The sequence below is a fragment of the Nymphalis io genome, chromosome 27, assembly GCF_905147045.1.
Source record: "Nymphalis io chromosome 27, ilAglIoxx1.1, whole genome shotgun sequence".
In the NCBI taxonomy this organism is placed as follows: domain Eukaryota; kingdom Metazoa; phylum Arthropoda; class Insecta; order Lepidoptera; family Nymphalidae; genus Nymphalis; species Nymphalis io.
In genome coordinates this window covers 3731439-3750792 of record NC_065914.1, presented here as the reverse complement: position 1 = coordinate 3750792, position 19354 = coordinate 3731439, and the positions used below count along the sequence as shown (strand labels likewise).

General features: G+C 37.7%; 1 protein-coding gene across 4 annotated transcripts in view; it reads left to right on the top strand.

Annotated features, from left to right (window-relative positions):
- The window catches only part of LOC126778765 (neurofibromin), an 89445-nt gene extending 71496 nt beyond the window's left edge, over positions 1-17949 (top strand). For 2 of the 4 annotated variants that reach the window (XM_050502390.1, XM_050502388.1), the window contains exons 53-65: positions 609-784; positions 855-967; positions 1726-1828; positions 2516-2586; positions 8698-8781; positions 9674-9778; positions 10706-10835; positions 11744-11819; positions 12923-13010; positions 13598-13696; positions 14287-14461; positions 15375-15428; positions 15583-17093. In XM_050502390.1, coding sequence (XP_050358347.1) covers positions 609-784; positions 855-967; positions 1726-1828; positions 2516-2586; positions 8698-8781; positions 9674-9778; positions 10706-10835; positions 11744-11819; positions 12923-13010; positions 13598-13696; positions 14287-14461; positions 15375-15379 — 1225 coding nt within the window. In that variant the 3' untranslated portion in view covers positions 15380-15428; positions 15583-17093. Of the gene's footprint in view, positions 1-608; positions 785-854; positions 968-1725; positions 1829-2515; positions 2587-6391; positions 6470-8697; positions 8782-9673; positions 9779-10705; positions 10836-11743; positions 11820-12922; positions 13011-13597; positions 13697-14286; positions 14462-15374; positions 15429-15582; positions 17095-17232 lie in introns of those variants that run through there. The other 2 variants (XM_050502391.1, XM_050502389.1) reach the window with 2 other exon arrangements.
- The last annotated feature ends 1405 nt before the right edge of the window (positions 17950-19354 follow it).

Here is a 19354-nt window from a genome sequence, read left to right as displayed (position 1 = left end):
AATACGAGTGAACGTTGTACAATAGAGGGCGCTGCAGGATTGGTATTTACAAAGGCGGACAATGTTTTCCGGCCTTTCCTTTTTATATATGTATATAATAAGTAGACCAATTGGCAAATAGGTAACTTGGTGGTAAGTGGTCACCATCGCCCATAAAAAAATGGCGTTTTAAAAATTTTTAAACGATCCTTCTAATACCAATGCGCTGCCAACCTCGGAAACTAAGATGTTATATGTCATGTGTCTGTAGTTACTGGCTCACTCGCAATCCGGGATGCAATTTTTAGCCGTTTCAAAGATTAGCCCGGACGAACAGACACACAGACAAATAAAAATAAATGAATGTTTTGGTTTCGGTAACTCGAATATAGCCATATTAAATTTAAAAGGGGCAGGTATTTTCAAATCACAGACAGACTTTTCAATTTTATTTGTTTGTATAGATTTATATAGATTAAGCATTATTTTTCGGTGCTAGTAAATTAAGTGAATTAAATCTATGACACATGTAATGTGTTTGGGTTATCTCTAAAATAATAATAATAATAAAGCAACGAATGCCGCCGATTCTATTAAAAAACCCGCGCCGACGTGTTCAATCCCGCCAGCTTCCGCTCCAACTTCCACTTCGCGCTGGTGGGCCACCTCATCAAGGGGTTCCGCCACCCGGCGGGCGGCACGGTGTCGCGCGCGTGCCGCGTGCTGTCCGCGCTGCTCGCCCTCGCCGCGCGCCCCGCCCGCGACAAGTTCCAGCTCACCACGCGCACCGTCGCCTACCTCACGGGTACCGCACTGCAGTACACCGCCGCTTCTCTTCGAACGTTCTTTAACTTTTGACTTATCGTATGTTACAGCGCTGGTGTGCGTCAGCGAGGAGGTCCGGTCGCGGTGTCCCGTCGAGCACTCGCTGCCGAAATGGTTGCCGGATAATTGCGACCACTACTGTCCCGCCGTTGAACACCGTCGGGTATGGAACGATGTTTATTACGTCATTTTTAAATCGATCACAGCCCACTACTGGACCCGACTTTTGCCTTCTGTCCTCGAGTCTTTCCCAAGTTTCAGAGCTCACGATTCCGTTCACGAGCTCCCTTCGTCCGTTCGGAGACTTCTTATTATATTGCTATCCTTTTATCGAAGTGTAGAAGGTCTAAGAACTTGTGTACGATTCGATCACACTGCAGCATGTTTTACACGTGGTAAAGGAAATTAAAGTATCAACAATTTACTTAAAGTTCATATTTGAATGGAACGCACATACCAAGAACGCACACATGGAGCACCTTTCGATAGCCAACTGTGTACGTATATCCAAATGTGGACTTAAAACATTGTGTAGACACTACAAATCCCTTTATCACGTGTAAAATACGGTGTGACGCGTTTGATGTGATTATCTTACCAAAGATATAACATATTTATATATGTTAAGGTTGTAAGGGCGGGAATAGCTTGCTACAGTGTAAAGTAAATCTTCAAAGTTGACGATTTATTAAGCTTACTTATCTACAAGTACAATTATAATTGAACTAATTGATAAGGCGTTCACGAATGCGAAGCACACATTTCGTCTAACTTTAACCTTGAGTGGGTGGTACATACCCAGACGAGCTTGCACAAAGCCCTACCACCAGTATTACTGAAGTAGATTTATTATTACTGTTTTTTCTTAAATATCTACTATATCATACATATATAAATAAGAAATTTACGCCATATTTCCAGTCTTCAATGCTAATTCAGCCACAGTCTTCCCACACCTCGTGTCACGGTCGAAGGCAGAAGTCGTGGGACGTGCTGGACCAGACTACGTCTTCAGTACACGGGGGTAAGGCTTAAGACATAATACTGACTAGCAAAATTCTTATAGTCTTCATTGACATTGCAGGAGGAATAAAGATCAATAGACAACTTTGACCTTGAAATGAGGTGACGTCATTGGTCGAGGTCTAAATAGTCTGTGGTAATAGGATTTGTAAAAAAATAGCATTTTGAACGTTAGCGCAGCTGTTATCGGAACTTTGGAAGTTAATTTAAAGTGTATACAAGTAGTTAAGTGCAATAGTGTTGTATTATAAATAAAGATACATTAATCAAGAACTGTTTTCAGTGTATAATACAGCATATATAATACAGCAGAGCCGTTAGCGAAACGCATGGAGTATGTTTATGGATTGTTTATCTTTATTCATGCCATTAAGAGAATGTATCATACATAACGATATATGTTAATGAATGATGATGATCAATGAAGAGGCTACATAAGCTTGGATTATTTGCAGAACCCTAGTTCGGTTACTTCCGGTTACACAGAATATTCATGTGCAAAAAATGTCTTCTTAACTGTCAAAGAAATGTCAGCAAAGGAAACCTTTTTGTGTCAGATACATCAACATTGGAGCAGCGTAATAAACCAGACTTCTTTGAAAGGAGATGAAGCCCTAGCATAGCAGTGGGACATTAACATGCTGTTACTACTTGTCATGAATTTAACCAAACATTTTTTTTCTTCAAGGGAAATCCCCGACCCCTCAGCCGCCGAGCAGCGGCGGTCACAGCCCGCACTTACTTAATATTGCACATCAGGTATAATTCGACATATATATTTAAATTATTGGTGTTTAGTTTGGAGTTATATATCGAGAGAGGCTATTTAATTGGCGATATATACGTATATATAGTAATTATAGCTTGGGTAATGTGTTTCGAACTAAATTGTACAATTAGTAAACAGTTTTACTAAACGTATTATACTAACGGTACACAACATAACATAAAAATATTCTCACAATGATACAACGACATCCTATCCCAAAAATTGACAAAATTATTATTTGATAAAGAAAATCGATAATGACGAGAGAAAAATCGAAAGTTCTCGAGCGAAGGAACGTTAGCAAAAAAAAACTGAACAATAACTTTGCGGCCTGACAAAGGTAAAAGGGGATTATAATTTCAGGAGATTATGTCTACTATGTAGACGTACATGATGTTATATAAAATTTAACCTTTTCTTCTTACTTATATTAATCTAATCTCTAAAATAACGCTGTTACAAATCACGATCAAAAATCCACAATCACAAACAAGTACCTCTCGCGAGCATCGACGCGAGTTTGCCGACGTCTGACGTCACCGTGGGCGGCGGACCGCGCGCGTCAGTTCCAAAAGGTCGGATCCCATTCTGATCTGACCATTTAATAAAAGTAATTTGAATTTGACAATTTTAATCAACCCTTAATGATAAGTAATTGTCGTGTAGTAACTAATGACTAATTTTACTGTAGTGTAAACACATCGACAATATTTATTAACTAGTATTTCATAATATGAATATACAGGTGACTGGTTGAATACTATCGATACTTAAGGACGTGATTTTTGACGATCATATATGATTTAAAAAAAACTACATATAACATAAATATTAATAAACTTCTAAGTAAAGTTAACCAAGAGTTATGTAATTAATTACGCGTCCCTAGCTGCGCTGTCGACACAAAACAGGTACATTTAGTTATCGCGCGGTAGTATACCTACATCCAAACGCCGCCACGTGTTAACAGGGTAGCAGGCTACCTTTGATAAACAAGCATGATCCAATCCCCTTCATACTTTAATCCTGGCTTAGGACAGGCAAAAATACCAAGATATTTCACTCGTTTAAGCAACAAATTTGTTGACTAGGTAAATGATGTGAACTTGGGACAAAAATTAATATGAACTGTTTACCTATCTTGGTATTTCCGGCGTATTTAAAAATGGAATCATACTTATTTACAACGATTGTCAATCATGAAACTACTTATTTACCTACATAACTACACTAACTTTATTCGTGGCTCGTAATATTTAGCGGTGAGTTTTTGAACATGTCGAAAATGATACGGGTGTGTAGCCCTTCTTTGTGAAGTAGATTCCACACAGTCCACTGAGATACAGGTCACACTCACACACAGATTAGTATACGCGTAAGATCGATCGCTAGGCGCGCGCGCGGGAAAACGGACGTCCGAACCTTACGGAGGCGCTCACCTGACTAATTGGCCGCGGGGCAGGTGTTGCAGGTGACGCGCGGCACAGTACAACACCGCGCCGCACGCGTCGCCGGCGCCACCGGCTTGTGTCCACATTTCATTTATTTAAATTTAAATTTTTGTAAATTTGGTCAAAAATTAAGTACCTATTTTTTTTACATAATTCGAATGAGAATCATGTACCGAGTATCCTCCTAAAATATTGATAGTATTCAACCAGTCACCCTGTATATTATCTGTGTGTCTATCCATCTGTCATCTGTGGTGACGCACATCGTGGAGCGCGAGAAAATAGAATATATATTGGAATTGGCGCGAAGTGAAGACGGTGTGTGTGCATAACGAGCTGATAGCTTAAATATAGTATGTTTTATTTATTTTTATATTCTTTTTCTCACGAGATAAATGTATAACATTATAAGTATTAATTGTAATTTTGTCTACATTTTGTACGGTTTGGTTTGAAACACAGTTGGTGATCGATTTTGTCATTCGAGTGATTCATTTAAATTTTTATCATCTCTGTATCGCGCCGACGTACAACCAAATCATTAAAAAATATTTAGATGAAACTTTCTTATGCAAAACTATACTAGATAGACTATTTATTTAAAGGTTTTGTTATTCCATTAAGTGATTTCATGTCATACATTAATGACGCACTTCCCTTCTCGTCTACCGAGTTTTGTTTTAATGAAAATAGGCAGGCTGACTGGCAAATGGGCCTGTTGGTAATTGGTCACCACCGCCCATAGACATTCAATACACTTGTCTCACACGTAAAATCTTATAATTACAAGCGATTTCGCAAATCGCTTTCGGATAGTTCATGGCCCGTTGGCGCAGTTGGTAGAAACGTGGATTCGATTCCGACACTGAATCTGGTTGGTTATAAATAAAATATATATATATATATATACCACATTTGTGTAAATTATATTATAATATATTATACGTGTTCTACGGTGAGCTTCGAGTTTATTCTTTCCTTCGTTTTATATTAGTTTCGGAGTCAGAGGTCCACCACCAGTGTTGCTAATGTAAATAAAAACCCTAGATTTAGATAACACTGCAAACAAATTGCGTAAATGTGCTTTCAGCTCATATATACTTAACCTTATTTACTTATATTTGGTTGCACGTCGGTACGTCTATGTAGTATATACATTGTATCTTGTTTGTATTTCTATAGTACATATATGTATGGTTTTTGGAAGACTATTAGCAGTATTCTTTAAAAAATAGTAAAACATTTCTATTATTTATTTACCTTGTAATTTAATATTAATGTAACAATCTTCCACCAATATATTACGCTACTGTCGTGACAGCGTACGGTTTATATAAGAACTTCTTTTTATACTCATAATAGATTCCATTTCGAACATAACATTCGAAGCGCCACCTAGTCTAATCTTAACCACGGAACCAACTCAAACACATAAATGATTTTAACGAAATCGGTCCAACCGTTTAGGACATGTTTGATGACATACAAATGATGTGATGTAAGCGATAGTTAACATTTCTTACAATGCCAATGTCTATGGGCGTTGGTGACCACTTACCATCAGGTGGCTCATATGCTCGTCCGCCTACCTATACAATAAAAAAAAATGATCGTCATGCGTTCTGTTATACCCCTACTTTGGAAGAAATAACGCCGGGTGGGTAATCAAGATCACAATGTCAGCATTATTAGCCTGAAGGACATAAGTAGGGCTCGGCAGGAGTCCAGTCTCTTCCTAATCGTCACTCGCGATGGCTGCCCAAGGAACGATTAATAATTCTATATCTTACTTTAATTCTATTTCTATATTCAATAAAAAATAGTGAGTGATTAATTCTTAGGTTTATTTTTTTTAAACGCGGTTCAAGAGACACGTCACAACAGTTCGTTGATCAGGGAATATTGACTGATATTCTCTAAAAACAGCTCTGTTTCATCGCATGATGTCCGAATGAATGTCCGAAACGAGGTCACGATGACGTCACCAAAGTCACGATGGCGTCACAGATATAGTCTTCCAAAAGTCATTATATAACTAAATATATTTTCTATTTCCAGTAAACAAACTAAACATTCTATTACATTTCATGCAACTTGTATGGATTGTGTCGTTGCGTCCGTATGTCTGTATCTCTCACTAATACAAAACGTTATTACATATTCGTTGACACGTTGTAACGTTACGAAACGAAACGTTATCATCGTGACGTTTTTCGATGTTTTGTTTTAAATTTACGCTTTTTTATATATATATCATAAATAATATTTAAAAAACGAATATGTCGTAACCGTTAATTATTCATAACGTCTGCATGTTTGTAATCGCTTTGCATCGCTTACGTAGGCGTCGGCTAGGATGCGTTTTAAAACCCAACGCTCGTTTTCCGTGCCTACTTCCAAGGACACCATAGGAGCACCGAGGGTAACGTTATATATCATTATTGGATATAGTTTTCGTCCTCGGCTTCGCTTTACTGTTTTAGGGCAAAGGAATCTATCTCCTTCGAGCTTCAGACGAAATTTCATCAAAATCAACTTAGTGATTTAGTCGTGAAAGCGTAACAGAGTATATAATAACAGTTTATGTAACAGAGTATATAAGCAACTGTTATGTGTATTTAAAACAACCTGTATTTTAAAAAAATATACTCAGTTTTATAATGTAATCTTAATTGTTCTAGTTATTTCTATAAAGATGTGAGGCGTGTTTAAAGTTTGTGTAGACTAAATAACATATATAATGTTAATTAACGGTCTTAATTATTTAGAAATTTCATTTTATCTAGCAAGCTATGTCCCTTGCCAAATGTTGAACCCTGACCTAAGTACCAAATGGTTCGTGTATATGGCGCCGCAGCCACACCGCTATACGCAATACTGTGTAAATATTAAAACCGCACCGCAAACGTACACGCATCGCACCGGCGTGGTAATTTAATAGCGTACATTATATCGAACTTGTCAAAGTTACTGTCAACGGAAAAGTGTTTATTAATATTATCTACTATTGCGAGAAGTTTCTAGAATATAGGCGAATAATAGAACCGTTCGGAAGGCCGGTGAAAACTATCTGCTTTACTTATAAACGTTGTTTAGAGGATTGGGTAAACGATGCCGTGTCTTGTTCTTTCGAATGTCAAATCATGACATGTCGAATAATGATAGAAAGAGAGAAAACACTGTTCACTTAGACTAAAAGGGCACGTCATCAAATTCAATATTTGAATAGTTCTAAAAATTAAGGGAACAGGTGCAGCAAGAAATTGGCCATTCTTAGGGCTAACTGCAAATATAATTTATAATTTAGTCTTCAAGTACGTATGCAAACTTAAGTGCCTCTATTTCGATTTAGTTGGATGGTTCAGGGACAGGAGCAAATGATTTACGTTCTTCTCGAGGCATAAGTGTCAACACTACCAACTTTGAGCAAACAAAAGAAGCACAATTAAATTTTCATTAGTCAGACGCGGGGTCAACTCAGGACCTGAAGCTTGCAGCCTAGCCAAACTGGCCAATAGACATAAAAGACAGTGTGACTGTTTAAAAAATTCAAAGGTTTTGCTCATTTAAACATTGGTGGCTGGTTAAGTATCATTGATAGTCATACAATGTACAAGCGGTAGGCGCGTCCATGTACACGAAGCCTTAAAACCTTTCAGATATAATCGATAATGCTGTCCTTACTAGTTTTACTTATAGCTTTATTTACCTACCCATTGTTCTATATACAAAGGGATGGTGCTTTTCTAAATGCGAAATGGTAACAACAATACTTTCTATACCCATAATATATAAGCCAAAACCATAGACTAAGATAACTACAAAACATTCGCTCTTAGCGAAATTCGCTTATATCTGAAAAGTAAATCCATAGCTAGGTATTTATCAATTTCCCCACTAGCGAATATTTTAGTTAAATTTATGAAACGTGGAACCAGAATTATGATATTGAATGATTGAAGACAATTTTATTCGCGAACGAATTTCTTTTACATTTCGTAATAATAGTGTTATCAACATATATTTACTTTGTTAATTTCCGATATTAGAACAGCGGTTTTTTTCAGCTCAACTAAGATCTTGTATTGAAAGTTTCAAAGCTCTATCCACGCTACAGATAATTATCAATAACACTTGGCACTGTAAATAACACGATACGCACAAATTTTGGATCCACGTTTGTTCGTGTTACGATTTTAAGTCAAAATGTCGTCAACGACTTGGTTTTTTCTGTTTAGAGTATATGCTCTTTAGCGGAAGGACAAATGGGCCTCGATAAAGTAAAAAATATTAACTGCTACCTGCTTATTAAATTTTACCAATCTTGGGAACTAAGATGTTGTGTCCCTTGTGACTAGTTATACTGGCACACTCACCGTTGAAACCGGAGGACAACGATACTAATTATTGCTGATTAGTGGTAGAATGTTTGGAGAGTGGGTGGTACAAACCCAGACGGGCACAAAGCCCGTACCTAGTAATGTCATGTCCCCAAAACCGCTGATCTACGAAATCTTTTCAAAATGGGCAAATGGATGGGCAAAAGTAAGACAAAATAATATATTAAACCAAGTTGTATCGAAATTTTGCCTTTAATTCGTACCAAGCAACCATATCGTTCAAATCATAAATAACCATTTTGAAACGCAGGATAGCGAAGGTCGTGCTCACAGTGTGCAGCACGGTGCGACCGGGGACGCCGCGAGGGACTTGGAAATTGACAGCGGACTCGACGTGAGTTGGCCTATTCTGGTCCTATTTCTGTAGAACATTCCGAACCGGTTGTAGCTTTACTTGAATATTATCTAAAATGACTATTCAAAAGTGCTAAATACTTGAATGAAATCAACATAGATTTATAGAGATGGCTAAATTGCCAGATCACTTGTTATCCAAAGTTCGCGGATTAAAATATCTGGAGTATCTACCCCAGATTTATGCCCAGGCCAACAAGGCACCGGCACCACCAGCCGAGGGTGACCACCAAGCCCAGAATAATATAATTTTACTCTAACCGCTTCGGAATGAGGAGGTCTTAAAGCCAGTGTCAGGGTCTTTCGATCTAGAGATCGAAAGACCCTGTGATTGATCACATCATAAGAAAATATCGTGAGGGTGGGATTGTGTAGGATAAAATAGTACCATATGTGTTACACGGGCACTGGAGTAACATCGAGGAATAAATCCAAAACTTTCTCCTTAAGAGACGAGGAGTGTAAACAAACACTTGAAATCGAAATGAAAAACCTGAGATTATATTGTAACGTTTTATAATAAGCTATTCAGTAAACCAAATAGGTTGTTTTTGCCCTCTATAGAAGTCAACCCGCTTTTTTCTATTCTTTTAACTCGTTACTATATTTGATGTGTAAATATCTTAGCCCGAGGTGCTAAGATATTTACACATCAAATATACACTGTATACTTGATACAAACTGAGACTTCGAGTGTCAAACGAGTGAGCGTAAGATTTCGAGCGTTAGATGACGTCAGCGTGAGATTTGTCATTGTAAGTGTGTTAACGTGTGCGTGAGATCAGTACAAGAGCTTACATGTTTACACATAAATTCTCATGAGTACCTATGCACCCACAAATATAATCAATAACTTCACCAATATCTTCTAGCCGGTAGACGATGACGGTCGTGGTTCTCCCGGCAGCACGGACGAGACTGAACGCCCTTCGTCCACCAAGTCTGGCGATAGCGATTGCCCGGATGCCGCTACGAAGGTGACTATTATGCAGCTATTTTTTTTTGTTTTAAGATTATAATGGGAACTGTTCGTATGGGGTATAATAGAACCACCTCTGCCGGGGTATCATGAATAACTTCAATATCACATATCTATGAAAAAAATATATTATAATATATTTAAAGACGTAAGAATTATGTAAAATCGAAAATAAAATATAGTATATGACATTTTAATGGCCGCCATTGTCGTCCAATATGTTGATTTTAATAAATCAGTCAGTGCGCCCGTCCGGCGCTGGCGCTGTCCTGAGAGCGAGAGACCAAGAGACCGCGGGGTCGCTAGACAAACGATCACACGCGCTGCTGACATACACATGACTTTACATTTTATATTTCCATCAGTCGGCTACATAACAAAATAGGCATCTTATATATAGGGGTCTCATACCAACCTACATGACATACATCACGTCGTGTGGTGTTGCTATTCTAATGAGTGACGTCGTATACCCGCTTAAATTTATTATCTCTGACATATATATCACAACATGTATTATATTCAAAGTTGTATGTTGTAGTATTTTAAAGTTGCACAAGTGATATTACAGTTAGCATGTGTGTGCACAAACACAAGTGCACACTATTTCTAACTCTCATAATCCGATACGATTGGAAATCCGCAATAGCGCGATTTTAAGGGGTTTTTGCCCTCGCATGACCACCGTGGAACCCGCTTTCGCCAGTGGGTTTCCTGAATCGACAGAAAAACCCAATAACTTTTACTTGGTAGGCCTTTGTCTACCCCTCCGGGTACCACCGGGTACTACCGGGTGGTTTGTCTACCACTCACTCATCATATTATGTACCATCAAACAAAAATAATATCGTTGTATTCCAGTTTCAATATATAAGTGTATATATTTTCGACGATACATGTATTTATGTTTTTTTTTCCTTGCTAGCAATCATCTCAAGACAAAGAGTCTAGCAGTCCGGAATGCAACTCGCTGCTAGACCCGTCCGTGCTCTGCGACTTCACCACGCAGGCGCTCGTCTTGACCGTTCTCGCCACACTGGTTAAATATACCACAGGTAATAAATAATAATAAATAAGGAATAATACTCAACACAGAATACCATAGATAATAAATAAGCGTGTTAATAAATAAACGATTTAGTAATAATTGATTTCGAGACAAGATGTGGAGAAATGTATTAGTTTTTAATTTACATATGTGATTTAATTGTCAAAAAATAAAATGAAAGATAAGAAATTCAAGTAATTTTTGGCACAATGTTTTGTCCTTCTCTTTCGAAAGTCACATTATTAATGACAGAAAGAGACAGTCGGTGTGAAACCGTCTATCCGCTAAATAACGTATTAGTGAGGTCGAATGTGTTTATTCGTCTTAAGTTTATTTTTTAAGTTTAGTTTTAATTTTATTAACAAAAAATATTTCTCGTTCGGTTCAATAGGTGGCGTTAGCAGTGCTATAAATAGCTCCCATGTGTTGTTGTCTGAATGTGTTCGGTTATTTGCTCTCAAGGTTAGCAATTGCACCGATATGTGGATGAATGTATGACGATTTTTATACTGATTTATATATGTTTGATTGTAATAACGCATTAATATATACACACAATGTATATATTAATGCGTTATTTATTACATTATGTACATTCAAACACAGATGCACTCTATTTCTTCACTTCAAGTTGCAGGTAAAGTTGTTGGTCATGTACTTCAGTTCAAGTACATGACCAACAACTTTACCTGCTTTCCGAGGCACGGAAGTGTACTTCCAACTTCCAGACTCTGAGCCGCTACTGAGAATCTTTAACAGAAAAACTCGATAACTTTTTTATCGGCCCGACCGGATTAGACGTCGGATTTGAACCCAGGATCTCGCGATCTGTGGCGTTATAGCTAGCCACTAGACGAAGAGGCAGTCATTACACTCATTACATACAGTATACATGTATATTTATCTTGTATATAGATGAAGATGAAATAAGGATACTGTACCAGTACCTGGCGGAGGGCTCAGTGGTGTTCCCGAAAGTGTTTCCCGTCATGTAAGTATTTATTTTTATTAAGTATTTATATATAACCATTATTATGACCTCCGTATTTATATATAACATAACAGCTCGTCGATGACCCATAACTGGACAAATCTTAAGTACGTTATATACTTTTCTATATCCCTGATATTTTGTATGTACAATTTCATGATGTTCGGTTGAGTAGGTAAGACGTGATAGGTCTGACGCTCTCAGCGTCACGGTAGCATGCAAAAACGATTCCGTGGCGCTCCTCGTTAAGACGGAAAGGGTACCACTGGTTTTTTAGTGGCTATTCCGATGTTCGGGGCGCACTCGGTGCCTTGGACACCGGCGGGCCCCACGTACCCCCCACTGTTCCCGTGGGGGAAACGCGTAATGTGTTTTTCCAGCGTTAAAAAAAAAGGTAACACGTGATAACGTAACAAACAAACTCCCTTTCGCTTTTATAATATATGTGAAGAAATAAAACCGACCCTATAAAAATGAATGGAGTATTCGAATTTTAGTCATGAATCTGTAGAATAACAGCTGTGCTAGATGAAGTGTGTTCAGCAATCGTCAAAGTGACTTGGTCTAAATTATTCAATACAATTCATAAAATTACTTTTACCAGGGAGATTGTCTGTCGCCTTAGAGGGGGGATTTGACAGAAAAACAACCGCTGAGTTTCTTTCGCCGGTTCTTCTCAGGTCTGAGGTGCTTATTTCCGAACCGGTGGTAGATTTATGACAATCAATAAGTATGTGTAACGCTTCTATATTGAATAAGATTTTTGATTTTTGACTTTGAGTCGCTCCGGGTCTTACTTGGCACAAAGGTTGTCCATTACCATACAGCGTGGAAATGTGGCTTGTGTTATGGGCTTTGCGTCGGGTGGGAATCGAGAGGGACTTTTTTAAATTTGATTCAAAAAAAGTCATTAAAAAATACATAAAATTTTTGAATACATGATAAAAAGAATACATATTGTTTACAAACAATTTGGTTATTTCTATAAATGAAATTGATAATCGCTATGACTTTATTCACGTCCGCTGATGAGTAGGGTACCATTGACTACCATGGTCCATCATAATCAGACGAGTCATCGATATTTTTAATTATCATTACAGCCACAGTCTCCTGGATATGAAGATCAACCATGTTCTAATGCATTGCCACGATCAAGTGATTCTGAGCGCGGTACAGAGCATCATACAGGTAATAATTTTTTTTTGGCATTGGCATTGTAAGATATGTTAACCATCACTTAAATCGCCAATGCGCCACCAACTTTGGGAGCTAAGATGTTAAGTCCCTTGTGCCTGTAATTACACTGGCTCACTCACCCTTTAAGCCGGAAGACAACAATACCAAGTACTGCTGTTTTGCGGTAGAATGTCTGATGAGTGGGTGGTAACTACCCAGACGAGCTTGCACAAAGCCCTACCACCAGTGAAAAGAAGAAAAGAAAAGAGTAACTAATAATAATATAAATTTTTATTGCCACACGTAATAAGGAACATCAAAATAAAATTAAATGAATGCCTAAGGAGGTGGCTCAGCTTAACCTGCAACGGGAACACGTTCCCATGCAGAGCTGTTTTTGAGCCATCCCCTCCTCCCTGAGATGTAAGGTGGGTGAGACTGCAGGGTTAACTGTGATTCTGTTTCTGCGTGCGTGTATAATCTCTAAAAGAAACTACCGAGTATCTTGCCGATTCTTTTCGGTTCTATATTGTAACATGGACTTAAAAGCACTCTTAATAGTCTACTTGAATACATTTTGATTTTGAAACAACTTTCAGAATATGATAGCGTCGGAGGACGCGAGTCAGCAGCAGCTGCACTACATGCAGAGTTGCGGCTTCGGAGGCCTCTGGAGGTTCGCGGGGCCCTTCACCAAGGTATGTCCTTGAAATCAGAAAATAAATTACTTGAAGAAGAGCCGGTGTTAAAAATATAGCTGGCATGACTAGTACATTAAAGTGGCAGTACCCTGGTCACGTATGTCGAAGGACCGATGGCTGTTGGATGGATCAGACGACGCCTAGAGTTCCCCCACTCTAGGATCGGCAATCATAACGTAGAGCGCCCTCCAGCCAGGTGGATCTGAAGAAGGTGCTGGACTGGAAGGCGGAAAACCGAGAGCGTTGGCGCAATTTCGTAGAGACCAAATCTCTAGCAGCGGATGATGTTTATATACCATATATGAATTGCAGTTAAATTACAACTCAATAGGTTGCTACAATCTGCAATCTCCTGTCTGCGATATAAAAATTTAGATTTTGTCGTTATGAATTGACTAATGTTTGTTCACGTGTCTTTTGTGACATCAAGTCTAGTAATAATAAATATATTCATTGCACAGGTAAAAAAATAACAAAAAGGCTTATTAACGAAAAATATTTGTTTTTTTTTTAATTTCCTCGTATTATGGCAAATATATTATAGGCAGTAGAATTCGTGCGCACTCACTATCAACTGTACCCCCTAGAACCAGTGCACGGCGGTGAGCAGCGAGCTGTTCGTGAACTGCCTGGAGGTAATGGTGGAAACCTGTCTCCCGGGTGACGACTGCGAGCAGCAACCGCCCCCCGACCCCGACCGACTCGAACGACCTGAGCGCCCCGAGCGACTCGACCTGCAAGACCTCGACCAGCGGTTTCCGGGTAAATACATACCTGCATACGTGCATACATACATATAAGGTCCTCCAAACCGATTTCGGCCACGGCGGCCAATCTCTTTCGCTAGAAAAACCCAATAACTTATTATTGACTTGAGATTTGAACTGCGGCCTTACATCTAGCCACTAGACCAACGAGGCATACAAACATGCATACATTATTACATACATAATCAAATCAAAATATCTTTATTCAAATAGACTTCTACGAGTAATTATGAATCGTCAAGCGCTACCACCGGTAGGTGCCTATAATTACACTGGCTCACTCACCCTTCAAACCGGAACATAACAATACCAAGTACTGCTGTTTTGCGGTAGAATATCTGATGAGTGTGTGGTACCTACCCGGACGAGCTTGCACAAAGCTCTACCACCAGTAAAACCCACTAACGCAGCCACTGATCCACGCGCGATATGCCGCCTGCTTAGGTTACGCGTACCCTTGCTGATGAGATCTGAGTGAGGAATGTAGTATTCCATCCCTAACAGAATCTCATCAGCGACAGCAGCGGCGCTGGCAGTCGGGTCATTCCCATTGAAACAACGTTCCTTCCAAGGAACTGACGCGTAGTAATCGCGCATACCGTCCTAATCTGCCGACTTCTAGTGCCAAACGCGACGTTTGCATACCGCTGGTGGCAGCGGCTTGGCTTGTGCCAGTATAGCTAGAAATGATTTAACTTTATTAAGACTGAAGCTATTCCGTTTCTAGTATAAACACATTTTTCGAAACAGTTGCACGCTTCAACGCGTACACTACTACAAACTTGTTTCTACACACACACATACACAACGTATACAAACAAACACGCACACACGCACACGCCTTATTTTCTTTCTGTATCTTATTTCCACGTTCACATCTAACATAACCGATTTCTTAATTTTTCCAGGGTAATCGCCAACCTACAATATTCTGTCCAGATCAAGAGTCGTAGTTTAATAATGTAAGTATCAAAAACTGTGTCAAATATTATTAAGAAAATCAATTATTTTATAATATAAAATATATAAACAAATTACTATGTATGTAATGTTTTTATCGAAATAATTAAGTTTGTTCATTAAAGTGTTTATTTATAAGTATTATGTAATTTACAGGACGCGTTGGCAATTGTAGAAAAAACTGCAAACGAAAATTAATAATACCAAACCCATACCTTAAAAAAAATGGTGCAAATATCCACAAACGTAAAAAAACAATGAATCGAGGAAAGGAACAAAGCATTCTGTGCCCTATTGCTAAAAGGCCTAAAGTATATTTTTGATTCAAATGTAAATATCATTTGCTAAATCGTTTAAAAATAATAAAATTAATTTGCAACACGGCATAAAGTTCATATTGTTCATACCAACAGTACTATACAAAAGGGTTATGTTATATTGAACAAAGAACATCTAATCCTCGTTTCTATTTATATAACAAAAGAAAAGGTTATTGATATAGGCCCTTCTAGCACCGGGACACAGCGTTATATATAATAATAATTAATATGCTATTAGTTAATTACTAAATTTACGCGCAAAATGTATTTAATACCGATATAATTACAGTAAATACACAGTAGCACTTCTCTTTTTTTCAATTTCAAGTTCAACTAGTTCCGTTACAAACTTCATCGACATTCCAAATGATTTATTCGCGAATCCATAATGATTAAATACGACTTAATTGATTATTTATATCTCGACCAATGACGTCATATCCATGTAATGTCAAAGCTCTTTATTTATCTTTAATCCTTGTTTTAGTTCTCACACGTATTTTAGATTTCGACCAATGACGTCACGCCGATTCAAGGTCAATAGTTGTTTGTTTATCTGTCACTCTGACGTCATTGGAATCGATTATCAATGTTGATCGAATCGGCAACAAGCCGAGCCCATTATTGTTTCACTTGAATTTATATATATATTATTGTTTTCATGCTGGATGAAGTAAATTTATTTTTATATATATCGGCCGTGTGAACAGGCGTTAAAGTAAGTGTCCTGTGCTCCTGCTTCTGAACTGCTTGAGCTGGTCATGTTATATGAGATCACGTCGGGGTTCACCAAAGGGGTCACCAATTATACCTTTTCCTTACCTTAAACTTCAATTAAATTCGACGTCCGATTAACACCTGGGTCACAGAGCGCCTGAATATAATTACACATGTGTGCACACGGCACATATACATTTCTATAAACACAAAATCTAGACAAGCATCCATACATCGATATATATTTTGCCCATAACACTTAGGTGCAGTTAGGTTTTGTTTTCTTTTAAAACGTTGCACAATGATGATTAAAAAATGCTATGATAGTTTTAAAGAACGCGTAGCTGATAGTATTCGAAATGACCCGAACATATTTTTGGAACTTTTTTAAACAACAAAGAAAAAATGGCACTAAACGTATACCAAACGAAATGTCTCTAGATGACCACGTAGTGAAGGGAGGGAAAGATATATGCAACGCTTTTGCTAAATATTTCGCATCGGTATAAATAGAAAGCACAAATTATGAGGTAGTAAATAGTTCTTCGACATTAATTTTGAACAATCGAACTCAATTTCGGAATTCTTATGCACCATTTAATAATTGTGAGCTTACTGAAGATGAAGTTTTTAAACAACTCTCTACCTTAGATCCACTTAAGGGGTCCCTTAAGGGGCCCAGATTATCTAGCTCCGATATTCCTGAAAAAATGCGCTAAACAATTGGTTGCACCACTAACACTTATTTATAATTGTTCTTTGCAAACAGGTATATTTCCAGCTAAATGGAAAATTGCTCAAGTAACTCCGATACATAAGTCCGGAAATTCAAAAGATATTACAAACTATAGGCCTATATCTATTTTATCCGTATGTGGAAAGATTTTGGAAGGCATCTAAGATATCCGGTCTAGTTTTTAGGCAAATGAAAATATTTAAGGACCATAACTTGTCAATTCTTGTGTTCAATAGTATTGTACGTAGTATCCTTGAGTATTGTGGCACTGTTTGGAGTCCAGGATACCAAGTTCACTCTGTACCACCTATCGTACACGGACTTTAGATGTAGCCAACTGTTTTCATACGAATCTCGTCTTACTCATTATAATGTGAGGTCACTCAAGGAGCGTCGAAGGGTTGCAGATGTGATTTTTTTGTCTAAATTAATAAATGGCCTAATTGATGCACCTGAACTGCTCGAGCGTTTAAGTTTCGCAGTGCCTCGTGACGGTAGCCGCTTACAGAATCGCAAGACGTTTTGTTTGCCTCATACAAGAAGCAATCTTGGTCAGCATGGTCCGCTGTATAGAATGCTATCTTTTGCTAACTGTTTTAGAGATACTATAGATATCTTTAACGATAATATCAGGGCCATTAAAAAGAAAATGTCTACACAAAAGGGTTAATTTTTAGTTCTATTTTTATATTATTTAGTTACTTTTTAGTTTAGTTTAATTCTGTTTTGCTTTTTAGTTATTTATTTTTATTTTATAGGTGATAGTTTTTATAAGTTTTCTTATGTTTGTTCTAATGTTACGCTGTAATTACTGTAATGTGTGTGTGTGTGTGTGTTAATGTAATTTTTTTTTTTTTTTGCTTTTAAGCCCTCATATAAGCATGTAATGTCCACATCGAGAAGACTCAATTGTAAATATTTTCAGTTAAATGTATTATTGTATGTCATTGTCGATTGTATAGTTGTAGTCAGTTTTGTGAACTAAATAAAAAAATAAATAAAAAAAAAAAAAAAATAAAAAAAAAATAAACCCAGGACATAGTATAAGGAACATATTTTAAGTAGTTGAATACAGACGCGAGTTACTATATAAACAGATTCATGTAACGCTTAATTATTTACTTATATCATAGTGTAATATTAAGGTTTGTGTGCCATATTTATAGTTATAGTTTGTGGAATACATATATATGTAAATAAGCAAGTTTAGTATCTTTAGGTATTTTTTTTTCATTGGATAAATGCATTTACGCGTTTCCCCCATATGAAGGGGGGTATGTGGGACTGAAGGTACTCAATGGCGCTGGAATACCAGCAGCAGTTCCCTCTCCGTTTGTTCGGGGGGCGTCATCGGTTCGCTTTCATGCGACATGACACTCGCAAAAAAAGACCATTTTCAACCACAACTCCTAGGCGAATATGGAGTTAATCACGCTCGGCAACGAGAGATCTCCACCGACTACCACCAGGGAATATTAGGAAATTTACCTTCTCTATCAATTGTTTTTCTCTTTTTTTTTTTGAAGATATTGCCGAACTTTAGTGTTATTGATATTATTTAGTATTTATTTGATTGAACTAGGTAAATTAAATTAAAACACGATCTGAGCAAAACGACGGAAACAATGTGTATATTTGACAAGGCAGATTTACAGAGTATATTTTTTTTTTTTTTTTAAATGTCATAATATGACATGTGCACAATATTCTAAATAGATGGCGTTCAGTGTTGCAATTAATCATTTCAACATCCTCTTCTTAATTGCAAACCCATAGCCATGGAACAGTCATCAGTCTTCTTTGGAGAAATTGGTTTTGTAAGTATGTCAGCAACCATATCTTGAGTCCCAACATAGCAGAGTTGAATTTCCTTATCAGCAACTCTTTCTCGGAGAAAATGATGTCTCAAATCAATATGTTTGCTGCGGGCACAGTAAGAATCAATACCTGCAAATTTGATTGCGCTTTGAATATCACAATAAATTATGGTAGGCACATCTGTAAGCTTCCAATTTAGTTCCGACTCTAAATGCCTTAGCCACATAGCCTCCTGTGTGGCCGTAGCTAGTGCCATATATTCAGCCTCCATGGTTGATAAGGCAACTGTGTTCTGTCGTTTAGAACACCACGAGACTGAAGCACCCTGAAACAAAAA